Source organism: Carcharhinus amblyrhynchos, chromosome 1 (assembly GCF_965287045.1).
Source record: "Carcharhinus amblyrhynchos chromosome 1, sCarAmb.v2.hapA, whole genome shotgun sequence".
Taxonomy (NCBI): domain Eukaryota; kingdom Metazoa; phylum Chordata; class Chondrichthyes; order Carcharhiniformes; family Carcharhinidae; genus Carcharhinus; species Carcharhinus amblyrhynchos.
In genome coordinates this window covers 147,998,764-148,011,719 of record NC_137324.1, presented here as the reverse complement: position 1 = coordinate 148,011,719, position 12,956 = coordinate 147,998,764, and the positions used below count along the sequence as shown (strand labels likewise).

At 41.4% G+C, this 12,956-nt stretch overlaps 1 protein-coding gene across 8 annotated transcripts in view; it reads right to left on the bottom strand.

Moving 5' to 3' along the window:
* Window positions 1-737: 737 nt before the first annotated feature.
* The window catches only part of kiaa1109 (KIAA1109 ortholog), a 487,987-nt gene continuing 475,768 nt past the window's right edge, over window positions 738-12,956 (bottom strand). For all 8 annotated transcript variants that reach the window (XM_080193511.1, XM_080193510.1, XM_080193515.1 and 5 more), the window contains 4 exons: window positions 11,631-11,825; window positions 10,092-10,226; window positions 2,721-2,880; window positions 738-1,569 (listed from right to left, as the gene is read on the bottom strand). In XM_080193511.1, coding sequence (XP_080049637.1) covers window positions 1,347-1,569; window positions 2,721-2,880; window positions 10,092-10,226; window positions 11,631-11,825 — 713 coding nt within the window. In that variant the 3' untranslated portion in view covers window positions 738-1,346. The remainder of the gene's footprint in view (window positions 1,570-2,720; window positions 2,881-10,091; window positions 10,227-11,630; window positions 11,826-12,956) is intronic.

The following is a 12,956-nucleotide window of genomic DNA, read 5'->3' as shown; positions in this document are numbered from 1 at the left end:
AATTGCAAACTCATATAGCTTAATGGAGCTCGTGGCCAATCTTTTTGAATTAAGTTATAATCTACCTGTGATCAGGAAAATACCAGAATTACGAAATAAGTTATTAAATCTGCAAATAAAATTGAAATCTTCTGACGTTAACTTCACATATACTTTCATATTTTCACTGATCAGTAGATTGGAAGAGGGGGTTGTGTGTACAGTGCTGGGTGCCACACTATAGGAAGGGCATGAGTGCAACAGAGGGAGTGCAGAAGAGGTTTAGAAGAATGGTTTCAGTGATGAAAATCTTTATTTATGAGGATAGATTGAAGAGGTTGGGACAGTTCTTGGAGAGAAGGCAGCTAAGAGAAGATTTGATAAAAGTGCTCAAAATCATGAGGGGGCTAGACAGAATGGATAGAGGGAAACAGTTCCTGCTCATAAAAGGATTAAAAATGAGACGGCAAGGATTTAAAGTGACTTGCAAAAGAAACAAATGTGATGAGGATTTTTTTCCTCACACTGAGTGATTTGAATCTGGAATGCACCACCTCGAAATGTGGAGGCAGGTTCAATCAAGTCATTCAAGAGGGTATTAGATTATTATTTGAATAGCAACAAAGTGTAGAGGTATGGAGAAAAGGTAGGGGAATGATACAAAGTTACAATGCTTATTTGGAGAGCCAGTGTAGACTTAATGGGCTGAATGGCCTCATCTACGCCAAAACAATTCCGTGATTAAATTAAAACATTCCTTTTCTAACATCCAACAGAATTTTTATTTGTGGCAAATTCACAGGTGAATTCATAACCATTTAGTTTTGCATTTATAATAAAAATAGTTGAGTTTTAACCAAATCACAGTATGTTTGTTTTCAAAATAGTGCAATGCACGTAGCATAAAGATAATCAACAACAAATGCTAACAATAGGGATTTAATTCTGAACAGTGAAATGTAAGACAATCCAGTTACTATTCATTTTAGTAATTATAATACAAAGACATTAAATGCATTGCACATAATCACAATAAAAATGGGAATGCTAAGCAGCACTTTGACACTTAACTACACTTTCTTTTCTCTCTATATACACACACACTCTAACATCACAGTAATTGTGCAATACTTTGTCAACCAATTTGGAATAGTACTAATCACCATAGTAAAACAATCACACTTGTTCAAAACAAAGCAGTAATGCACTCTCTAAGTTATATTTTCCAGTTTTGTTTGCTAATAATAATGTTACATAAAACTGAACGGTGATCAAGCACTAAAGTTAATGTTTGGAATACTACAAAACCCGTAAATGAAATTTACAGCAATAGCAAAAATGAAAGTGGCTATACTCTTGTAATAAACTTATTTTTGATGTTCCTCCTTATCTTTTCCTTTCTTTTCTTTTTCATCCTGTAGTGCTACGCCAAGCTTTTTAATAAGAACCGAGAGAACTTTATCTAGTGGATCCATGACACCGCGCTGTACCCATTTTGGAATAGTGATTCTGGCGTGATGGAATCCTAGTTTTTGAAGAATATAGTCCACACCCACTGGGTCAATCTTCCTTCCAGTCCAAGAGATTAATCTGAAAAAAGAAAATCAACCAAATGATATTCTTGCCATTGTAGCTGACAATCACATTTTTGTGAGCTATAACATTTAATTACAGGTCATGTAATAGCTTCAATGCTAAGAGAAGTATGTCGGTGCAACGAAGAACCATAGGAAAGTTTAAACATGAAAAATATTATGTGCTGGTACAAAACTTTCAGTTTTTGTGGTAGGTGGGACCATAAAAGTATTAGCATAATTGCTTGCATAATTTCATTCCAGCTTTAAGGACTCAGCCATTTTCCATAACAGGTTTTCAGCTATGCTTACTTAATGTATTACATAAGCAAAGTTGAATACATCAATACAAATTGTTGATGACTAGCTCGAACGATATGAAAAATTTTGACTTGTTGACACAGACTCAAGTTGCGGTTATTCCTTTATCCATTACTAGGAAAATAGATTTTATTACCATTATTGTAGTTTTAAAGAACACCGATAATGATGAAAACCAATCATTTGTTCTTCAACAGAAAATTCAATATTGTTCCTAAGATGAGAGATTCTACAGTTTTATTGTATTTTGGATGGTAACACTTAATTGGAAGATAACAATTTTCACCTCCATTCATTCCCATCTTGAAAATGCTGACTCGTGCTTGGGACAGCTGTTTTGCTATTTTACATACATCAGATTTTCATATAGGTGCTGATGGAGAGTAACAGCAAACTTTTTAAGCTGCGGCAAGGTCAACAGGCAGGGTTACTGGTGCTGAAGGAATCGCAGCCAATTAAGAGCTGCAATCTTAGCTGATTTCCTTCTGGAAAGTCTCCTCCATTGTAGTCCAGACCAATTGCAATGCCTTTGCTGCCAGCCCAGTTGAGACATTTCCAAACCGGGATATACCAGGGATAAACCCTTCTGCTCTGCACAGCTCTTGTATTAGATTGACATATCATGTCTGATCCATCAGGAAATCTGAGAGAAGAAGTTTGGTTAACATACACAGAGAAGACAATGTTAAATTAAAAGATTTAAGTACTATCTGTAAAAACAGTAACTTTATACCAAGGAGCTACAATTTGGATATAATTCATAATTTTTTTGGGTATAGGTTCTCAAGAGATAGAAATACAGTTGTAAAATAGAGATAAGTCGGTTTTTTTTGTTTAGATGCTAACCTTAGCGTGGGTTCCAGGTGCCAAGTATTACAAACAAACTCTCTCCAGTCCACAGTTGTATAGATCACCTCTTCATTTTTATTTGTGGAGCCATCATCATGTGCTATAACAGGACTTTTTTGGCCTGGGCGAATGGCAAGAATGCGAGGAGGGAAAATAGCTAGGAATACATAAGAGTATATATATATTAAAAAACATTTTTATCTTGCAATTATGCAACACTGTTATGATCCCATTAGAGAGGATTAATGTTTAATGAGAAATTCAAATGCCTAGTGGTTACCAAAAACTTTGCCATGTTTTTACATTTTTAAACTAAGCAAGCACCGCGAAATTAAATAAAACAAAGCAAGCACATTCTTAAAGTATAAATCCAATTCTACCTTTTTACGCTTTGCCCCAGTGAATAATTTAAATGTCTTATTGGAATAATTGTAGGTGCCATGACGCTATCTAAAGCTCAATGATGGATCATTCATTGTTTTAAGTGATTTCACTATCAACTCTGACCTAATTGAATAAGCAAAGCTTATGTTTTAATTGTAACTCAGCTAGGCTCATTTGATTTGCATTTACCATAAGACCATGAGAAATAGGAACAGGAGTTGGCCATTTAGCCCTTTGAGCCTACTCCGCCATTTAATAAGACCATGGCTGATCTAATATTCACTAAGTCTACTTTCCTGCCATACCTCCATAACCCTTAATTCTCTTACTAATTAAAGACCTATCAATGGCCACAGCTTCCTGGCGTAAAGGATCACAAAGATTCACCACTCTGAGAAGAAATTCTTCCTCAAATCCTTCTTAAGTGACTACTCCCCTTATTCTGCAACTATGCCCTCTGGTCTTACACTCTCCCATGAGTGGAAACATCCTCTCAACATTTACTCTGTCTAACCTCCAAAGAATCTTATATGATTCAATCACATCACTGCTCATTCTTCTGAACTCCAAGTAGTACAGACCCAACCTGTTAAATCATTCCTTATATGGCAGTCCCTCCACATCCAGGATCATCTTTATAAACCTCCTCTGTACTGCCTTCAATTACAATGTATTTTCATTAAAGTGAACAAAACTGTATAATAAATTCTAAGCTTGGCTTCACTAGTACCTTATACAGCTGCAGCAATATCTCTTTACTTCTGTATTCCACCACCCTCAGAGGTTGTTTATCAGTTTCTCAATTGGACATTTCCATTTATCTTACATTTAATTCCTAAAACTAAAAGTTATATTCTAAACCATATGAATTATGTGGCGAGATATTCACAATATATATGTAGAGGCATGATGGCATCTGGTGAATGGCAAAAATGTGAGGAGGATAAATAACTTAATATATACTTTAAAAATAATCTCTGCATTAGTTCATTAGGAATGTGCATATATAGGAGGGAATGACTGTCTTTGCAAAAACTTTTAAGCGACTGATCACATTAGAATTAAGAAACAGTGAAACTCCTTATGGTTTACTTCAAGAAGGACAAGATGACTACTTTTAACCTTAAGGAACTATAGAAATCCAACTGGAACATGGCATAGGATAAGGAGTTCAGATAAAATAGAGGAACAGCGTATTCGTAAAATATGTAGTATCTGAACAGGATATCTGGGGACTTGGTGCTAAGAGGCAGATCATTAGGTTCAGTGCGTGGTAATGATTAGTAAAGATTTGTGGTTTATGGTTTGTAAGGGCTACATTCTGCGGTAACAAGGATCAGGGAGTAATTAATATTATTTGATATTAAGCTTCTTCCAAAGGTTTACTTTAAAGGAGTAAGATATGGCAGGAATATTCAAAGCTGTAACGTGCTCTTTGTTTTTCATGTAGGAAGCCGGGAACAATATCCAGGAGCAGCATGCTCCTAGAAGCCTGGGTTTTGGAGCTGGAGTAGTGGATGAAAACACTGCAGAGCATCCACGAGAAAGTATTATAAATAGCATGCAAAGAGAGGTGATCACACTACAGGCTAAGAGTCCCCAGGCAGGCAAGGAATGGGTGATTACCAGGCAGAGTAAGAGGTCTAGGCAGGTGGTGCAGGAAACTCCTGTGGTCAATGCCCTGTAAAATGGATGCACTGTTTTGAATATGGTTGACATAAATGGCCTCTCATGTGAAAGCAGCAACAGCTAAATTCATTGCATTATGGTTGGTTTTGCTGCATAGGAGAAGAATAAAAATTGTGGGAATGTAACAGTTATAGGTAATTCGATTATGAGGGGAATAGAAAGGCATTTCTGTGGCCACCAGTGAGACTGCAGAATGCTATGTTGCCTTCCTGGTGCTAGGGTCAAGGATATCCCGGAGTGGTTGTAGGTCATTCCTTGTTTGATTTTGGCCCTTGATTTCTCTGCCTACCACTTTTCTTATTCCCATTTCTGTATTTTGTTCTTGTCCTTGATTCCCTGTCCTTGGGCTTCTTCCCATCCCCCTGTTACTTTAGTTTAAATCGTCCCCAACCACTCTAGTAAATACACCCCCTAGGACATCAGTCCTTCCTGGCCCTGCCCAGGTATAACCTGTCCAGTTTGTACTGGTCCCACTTCCCCCAGTACTAGTTCCAATGTCCCAGAAATCTGAAACCTTCCTCCTCACACCATCTCTTTAGCCATGTATTTATTCATCACTTATATCCTGCTATTACTACTCTGACTGTACATAGCACTGCTGGTATTCCGGAGATCACTACCTTTGAGGTCCCACTTTTAAACTTAATTCCTAAATCCCTGTTTTCTGCTTCTAGGACCTCATCCTTTTTTAACCTATGTTGTTTGCACCAACTATTAGCTGTTTGCCCTCTCCCTCCAGAATGGCCACAGCTATGTATCTGATTATATATAGGATAAATCTGAATATGTAGACTGGGTATTGTCTACTGAGAAAGGAATAATTGGCTGAGCAACCACAATGTGGTAGAATTTTTCATCAAGATGGAAAGTGACATTGTTGATTCTGAGACAAGGATCCTGAATCCTATGGAAAGGTGGTAGGACTGGAAGGCCTGAATGACATTATTGTTACTAGAGAGGCGGTGCTCGACAGACTGGTGGGACTGATTGTGGACAAGTCCCCAGGACCGGATGGAATGCATCCGAGGGTTCTGAAAGAAGTGGCGGAGGTGATAGTGGATGCTTTGGTGGTTATTTTCCAGACGTCGCTGGCTTCCGAGGAAGTGCCGGAAGATTGGAAAACGGCTAATGTTACGCCGTTGTTTAAGAAGGGTGCCAGGCAAAAGGCGGGGAATTATAGGCCGGTTAGTTTAACGTCTGTTGTAGGTAAAATGTTAGAATCTGTCATCAAGGAGGAAATAGCGAGGCAGCTTGAGGGGAATTGCTATATAGAGCAGACGCAGCACGGTTTCATTAAGGGGAAGTCGCGTCTGACAAATTTATTGGAGTTCTATGAGGATGTGTCTAGGGCGGTGGATAAAGGAGGGGCGGTGGATAAAGGAGAGCCGGTGGATGTGGTCTTTCTTGATTTTCAGAAGGCGTTTGACAAGGTACCTCACAAGAGGTTATTGCAGAAGGTAAGGGGGCATGGAGTTGGGGGTAGGGTGTTAGCGTGAATAGAGGATTGGTTGTCAAATAGGAGACAGAGAGTGGGGGTTAATGGGTGCTATTCGGATTGGCGGTTGGTGACTAGTGGAGTACCCCAGGGGTCGGTGCTGGGGCCTCAGCTATTTACCATTTATATAGATGATCTGGAGGAGGGAACCGAGTGTATGGTGTCGAAATTTGCTGATGACACCAAGATTGGTGGAACGGCAAAATGTGCAGAGGGTGTGGAGAGTCTGCAGAAGGATCTAGATAGGCTGGGCGAATGGGCCAGGAACTGGCAAATGGAATTTAATGTTGGCAAGTGCAAGGTGGTCCACTTTGGCAGGAATAATGGTAGGAAGGACTATTACTTGTGTGGCGAAAAACTGCAGCAGGCGATGGTGCAGAGGGACCTCGGGATCCTTGTGCATGAGTCGCAAAACCCAGCCTGCAGGTGCAGCAGGTGGTCAGGAAGGCGAATGGGATGCTGGCCTTCATAGCGAGGGGGATTGAATATAAAAGTAGGGAGGTCTTGCTGCAGCTGTATAGGGCATTGGTGAGGCCGCAGCTGGAGTACTGTGTGCAGTTTTGGTCGCCGCACTTACGCAAGGATATTTTGGCCTTGGAGGGAGTGCAGAGGAGGTTTACTAGGCTGATACTGGAGTTGAGGGGGTTGAGCTATGAGGAGAGGCTGAATAAACTAGGCTTGTACTTGTTAGAGTTTAGAAGAATGAGGGGAGATCTCATTGAGACGTATAAAATGATGAATGGGATGGATAGGATAGAGGTGGAGAGACTCTTCCCGCTCAGAAAGGACAGTAGGACTAAGGGGCACAGCCTCAAGATAAAGGGGGGGCGGTTTAGAACGGAGTTGAGGAGGAACTTCTTCTCTCAAAGGGTGGTGAATCTCTGGAATTCTCTGCCCGTTGAAGTGGTGGAGGCTGCCTCGCTAAATATTTTTAAGACGCGGGTTGATGGGTTTTTGATAAGCGAGGGGATTAAGGGTTATGGGGAGAGGGCAGGAATGTGGAACTGAGCCACGACAGATCAGCCATGATCTTATTGAATGGCGGGGCAGGCTCGAAGGGCTAGATGGCCTACTCCTGCTCCTATTTCTTATGTTCTTATGAGTACGATGATATGAGACATTAACTGACTGATGGATTGGGATACGCTACTTAAAGGGATGATGGTAAAAGAACACAAGGGTGAATTACAACAACTGTTCATTCCTGTCTGGTGCAAAAGTAAAATTGGAAAGGTGGCCAAACCATGTCTTGCAAGGGGAATTAAGAGATACTATTAGAGCCAAGGAAGAGGCATACATTGTGGCCAATGGCCACAACAGGTGATATCAGGGGAGCCAAGAAGTTATGACCCAATGACACAATACAGAATCTTGAGGTGAAAGGCGGAGTGGTTAAGTATAAAGTTAGAGAATACAAGAGTCATTGAGGGGGAAGATTTTTAAATTGTAAAACAGTTGGCAGTTCTGAATAGGAGAGCACTAAAAAGAGGTAACATTGATGTCGGCAAGTTTTATCCAAGAGGAGCAGTCATAGGGTTAGGATCTGATTTCAGAGGCCAAGAAAGATGATTTCATGAAAGAGATTTGGAGATGAAAGAGAAGCTATAAGGAATTATAATTAGTAGAACTTACAGAATGGCCGATGCAGTGCAGTAGTTTGTGCCATTTTGAAAACTAAAGACCCAGGTGTTTTTATTCCGATGGTTAAAAAGGACAGTAGGAAGAGAGGTAATAAGCCGTGGATAACGAAGGAGGTGAAGGAAAGTGTTAAATTAAAAGCGGAGGAATTTAGAGTAGCTAAGAGCAGTGGGCGAGAAGAGGATTGGGAAAGGTTTAAATGTCAACAAAGATTGACAAAGAAGTTGATAAAGGAGGGTAGGAGAAGCTATGAGGCTGGGCTAGCACTTAATATAAAAAAGGATAGCAAGAGTTTTTATAAATATATAAAAAGGAAGAGGCTGGCTAGGGTGAACGTTGGTCCTTTAGAGGATGAGAAAGGGGAGCTAGTGGTAGGGGATGGGGATATGGCGAAGGTCTTGAATAACTTTTTTGTTTCTGTCTTCACGGAGGAGGACGTGAATAATTTGCCGGGTGTTAGCGATGGAAAGGTGGTAGGAATGGAGGGTCTTAATGACATTACTGTTACTAGAGAGGTGGTGCTCGACAGACTGGAGGGGCTGATTGTGGACAAGTCCCCAGGACCGGATGGAATGCATCCGAGGGTTCTGAAAGAAATGGCGGAGGTGATAGTGGATGCCTTGGTGGTTATTTTCCAGACGTCGCTGGATTCCGGGGAAGTGCCGGAAGATTGGAAAACGGCTAATGTTACGCCGTTGTTTAAGAAGGGTGCCAGGCAAAAGGCGGGGAATTATAGGCCGGTTAGTTTAACGTCTGTGGTAGGTAAAATGTTAGAATCCATCATTAAGCAGGAAATTGCGAGGCATCTTGAAGGGAATTGCTTGATAGGGCGGACGCAACACGGTTTCATTAAAGGGAAGTCGTGTCTGACAAATTTACTGGAGTTCTATGAGGATGTGTCTAGGGCAGTGGATAGAGGAGAGCCGGTGGATGTGGTCTTTCTGGATTTTCAGAAGGCGTTTGACAAGGTACCTCACAAGAGGTTATTGCAGAAGGTCAGGGGACATGGAGTTGGGGGTAGGGTGTTAGCGTGGATAGAGGATTGGTTGTCAAATAGGAGGCAGAGAGTGGGGGTCAATGGGTGCTATTCGGATTGGCGGATGGTGACTAGTGGGGTGCCCCAGGGGTCGGTGCTGGGGCCTCAGCTATTTACCATTTATATAGATGATCTGGAGGAGGGAACCGAGTGCAGGGTGTCGAAATTTGCTGATGACACCAAGATTGGGGGAACGGCAAATTGTGCGGAGGGTGTGGAGAGTCTGCAGAAGGATCTAGATAGGCTGGGCGAATGGGCCAGGAAATGGCAAATGGAATTTAATGTTGGCAAGTGTGAGGTGGTCCACTTTGGTAGGAAGAATGGTAGGAAGGACTATTACTTACGTGGCGAAAAACTGCAGCAGGCGACGGTGCAGAGGGACCTCGGGGTCCTTGTGCATGAATCGCAAAAACCCAGCTTGCAGGTGCAGCAGGTGGTCAGGAAGGCGAATGGGATGCTGGCCTTCATAGCGAGGGGGATTGAATATAAAAGTAGGGAGGTCTTGCTGCAGCTGTATAGGGCATTGGTGAGACCGCAGCTGGAGTACTGTGTGCAGTTTTGGGCGCCGCACCTGCGCAAGGATATTTTGGCCCTGGAGGGAGTGCAGAGGAGGTTTACTAGGCTGATACCGGAGTTGAGGGGATTGAGCTATGAGGAGAGGCTGAATAAACTAGGCTTGTACTCGTTAGAGTTTAGAAGAATGAGGGGAGATCTCATTGAGACGTATAAGATGATGAATGGGATGGATAGGATACAGGTGGAGAGACTCTTCCCGCTCAAAAAAGACAGTAGGACTAGGGGGCACAGCCTCAAGATAAAGGGGAGGCGGTTTAGAACGGAGTTGAGGAGGAACTTCTTCACTCAAAGGGTGGTGAATCTCTGGAATTCTCTGCCCGTTGAAGTGGTGGAGGCTGCCTCGCTAAATATTTTTAAGAAGCGGGTTGATGGGTTTTTGATAAGAGAAGGGATTAAGGGTTATGGGGAGAGGGCGGGAAAGTGGAACTGAGCCACGACAGATCAGCCATGATCTTATTGAATGGCGGGGCAGGCTCGAAGGGCTAGATGGCCTACTCCTGCTCCTATTTCTTATGTTCTTATGTTCTTATTATCAAGAAAAGTAACTCACCTTTCTCTTTTTCTTTGAGATAAGCAGATACAAGATCATGCAGGAACATAATCAGTTCAGCATCCATGGTCACACAGATATGGTCAGTGAATTCTGTCACAACACTACACTCTACCTTTGGCTTACTGTTGGGATCTGTTGGACATGAAGAAAAATCAACACAATTCTCTGGAGATATGTATAAATTTTTTCATTTGTTAGTATTTAATTGAAATTTTCACGTTTAAGGACTATAAGTTGAATCCAGAACGCCAACAAGTTTAGCAAATGGATTTAAGAATCCACTTCAGCAATAATTTACAAGCTAAGTAAGTTCTAATAATCTATCACAATGCATTACACAGAAACATTTGAGTAACATTGAAAATTTATTGGTTGGACATCTCCTGATCAGTAATCTGGAAAGAGAATGTTGCTAAACTGCTCTCTAATAGTTTCTATTTTAACAACTTTCCACAGGGAAAGAGAAATCACAAAAAAGTATCCTTTACAATAAAGCAGGGAAATCTACACAGGAAGTACTTCCCCATACCAGTTGAAAAAATATATTCATAAATGTAACAATTCAACAGATAAAAACATTAAAACTAAAGCAAAAGCAAAATATTGCATTTACAGGGAATCTGGAATAAAAACGAAAAATGCTGGTAATATTTAACAGATCAGGCAGTATCTGTAGAGAAAAACAGTTAACAGTTGGAATCTTCTGCCCCTGTAGGAGGTGAGAAAAAGTGGGTATGTCTAAGAGTTTGGAAGTTAGCACTGGGACCAACACTTAATACCTTCCACCTAAGTTCTAGGCAGGAAGACCCGTGGTTGACCCACCCCCACCTCAAGTTCCATAACTGGTCAATTAATACTTGGCCTTCTTACCACTTCCGTTGCAATCTTCTCAGCTCCAAGTGGGCCAGTTGACATGTGGCCTGCAGGACTGGTACAGCACTATCGATTGCATGTCAGTTGGAAGATGGGAGTTTGCATGATCTGTGTATGATTGAGGGCATGGAAATGGGTTGGGTAGGGTCCTTGCCACTGACCCCCATGGCCACCACCTTTCCGCAAACCCCTCCCCTATCTGTACTTACCTTTCTCCTGGTGTCTCCATGATTCAGGGACTCTGGGGAGTGTTGTTCCGGCAGCAGTGATGGCTCCCTCTTTGACACTGCTGCGTGTAAGAGCTGCCAGTTTATGGTTTGCCAGTACTTCTTAGTGGGCAGGAAGTTGTGTTCTGGGGTCTTCAGTCTGGAGGAAGGTTCCACATTATCCAATTAACTGCCTGATGGGCAGAAGATATGGTGGCCTTCCTCCTCAAAGTAAGCACAGGTATCTTACCACTTTTTTAGGCAGTAAGCAAGGCAATTACCAACAACCCAAGATTCTGCCCAACATTTAATTTCAAAGTGACCTGATGAATCAGTTCTGATGAAAATATTGTCCGTTTTTCTTGACAGATACTGTCTGATCTGCTGCACATTTTCAGTACTTTTTTTATATACAATAAAAGTCCTTTTAAAATTACATGTTTATTCAAACTTTTACCTTGCAATGAAGGTTCTTGAGGTTCCTGCATGTGTATTGATTTGAAGTCCAGCTGCATCCTTGGCAAGGCAAAGATTGTTTCTGTCTCATGGTTGTAGTTGGCAGATCCACGAAAACCACTCAGCAGATTGGAACTTTTAATGGTTGCTTTACTGTCTCGGGTGTTAGCATCAACATTTCGAAGGAGGTTTAACTCTATGAAAACAAAGTACAAATGTTCACTTCACTTATTTCGAAATCAAGGATATATCAAGATCTTGCTCTGGTTTTAAAGAAAAATTATGCACAAAATTGCAATCTCATGAATTTACAATAATGAAGTAAATGAAAAAGAAACTTTCTCAATATTTATTTTTACAATGCCCCTGTAAGATCAATGCATTAAAGGAAACCCGTGGGTAACATAATTTTTAAGTTAATGCAAATCTTAAACATGCTGAGAGCTATCTTACTAGCTTGCCACATCAGTCGATGAGCATGGTGAACCAGGAAGATAGTGTTCGAGGCCAAAAATCTAACCCACGCCAGATGTGGAGGTCACAGGGTATCATGGGTGACTTTAACTTTCCAAATATTGATTGGAACCTTTATAGGTCGAATAGTTCGGATGGGACACTTTTTGTACAGTGTGTGTAGGAGGGTTTCCTGACACAATATGCGGACAAGCCTACAAGAGATGGGACCACATTGGACTTAGTACTGGGTAATGAACCGGGTCAAGTGTTAGATTTGTTTGTGGGAAAGCACTTTGGAGATAGTGACCACACTTTGGTGTCCTTCATTGTTACAATGGAGAGGGATAGGGTCACACGACAGGGCAAGGTTTATAATTGGGGCAAGGGTAATTATGATGCAATTAGGCAAGAATTAGGGAGCATAAGATGGGAACAGAAACTTTCAGGTATTGACACAAACGAAAAGTGGAGCTTGTTCAAGGAACAAATACTGTGTGTCCTTGATAGGTACGTCCCTGTCAGGCAGGGAGGAAATGGCCAAGTGAGGGAACCATGATTCACAAAGGAGATTGAATATCTTGTCAAGAGGAAAAGGGAAGCATATGTAAGGATGAAAAACAAGGTTCAGTTGGGTCACTTGAGGGTTACAAGGTAGCTAGGAATGAGTTAAAAAAAGGGCTTAGGAGAGGTAGGAGGGGGCATGAGAAATCCTTGGCGGGTCGGATAAAAGAAAACCCCAAGACTTTTTGTTCTTATGTGAGAAATAAAAGAATGACAAGGATGAGGTTATGGCCAGTCAAGGATAGTAATGGGAACTTGTGCATGGAGTCAGAAGAGATAGAGGCGTTGAATGAATAGTGAATAGGTGTTG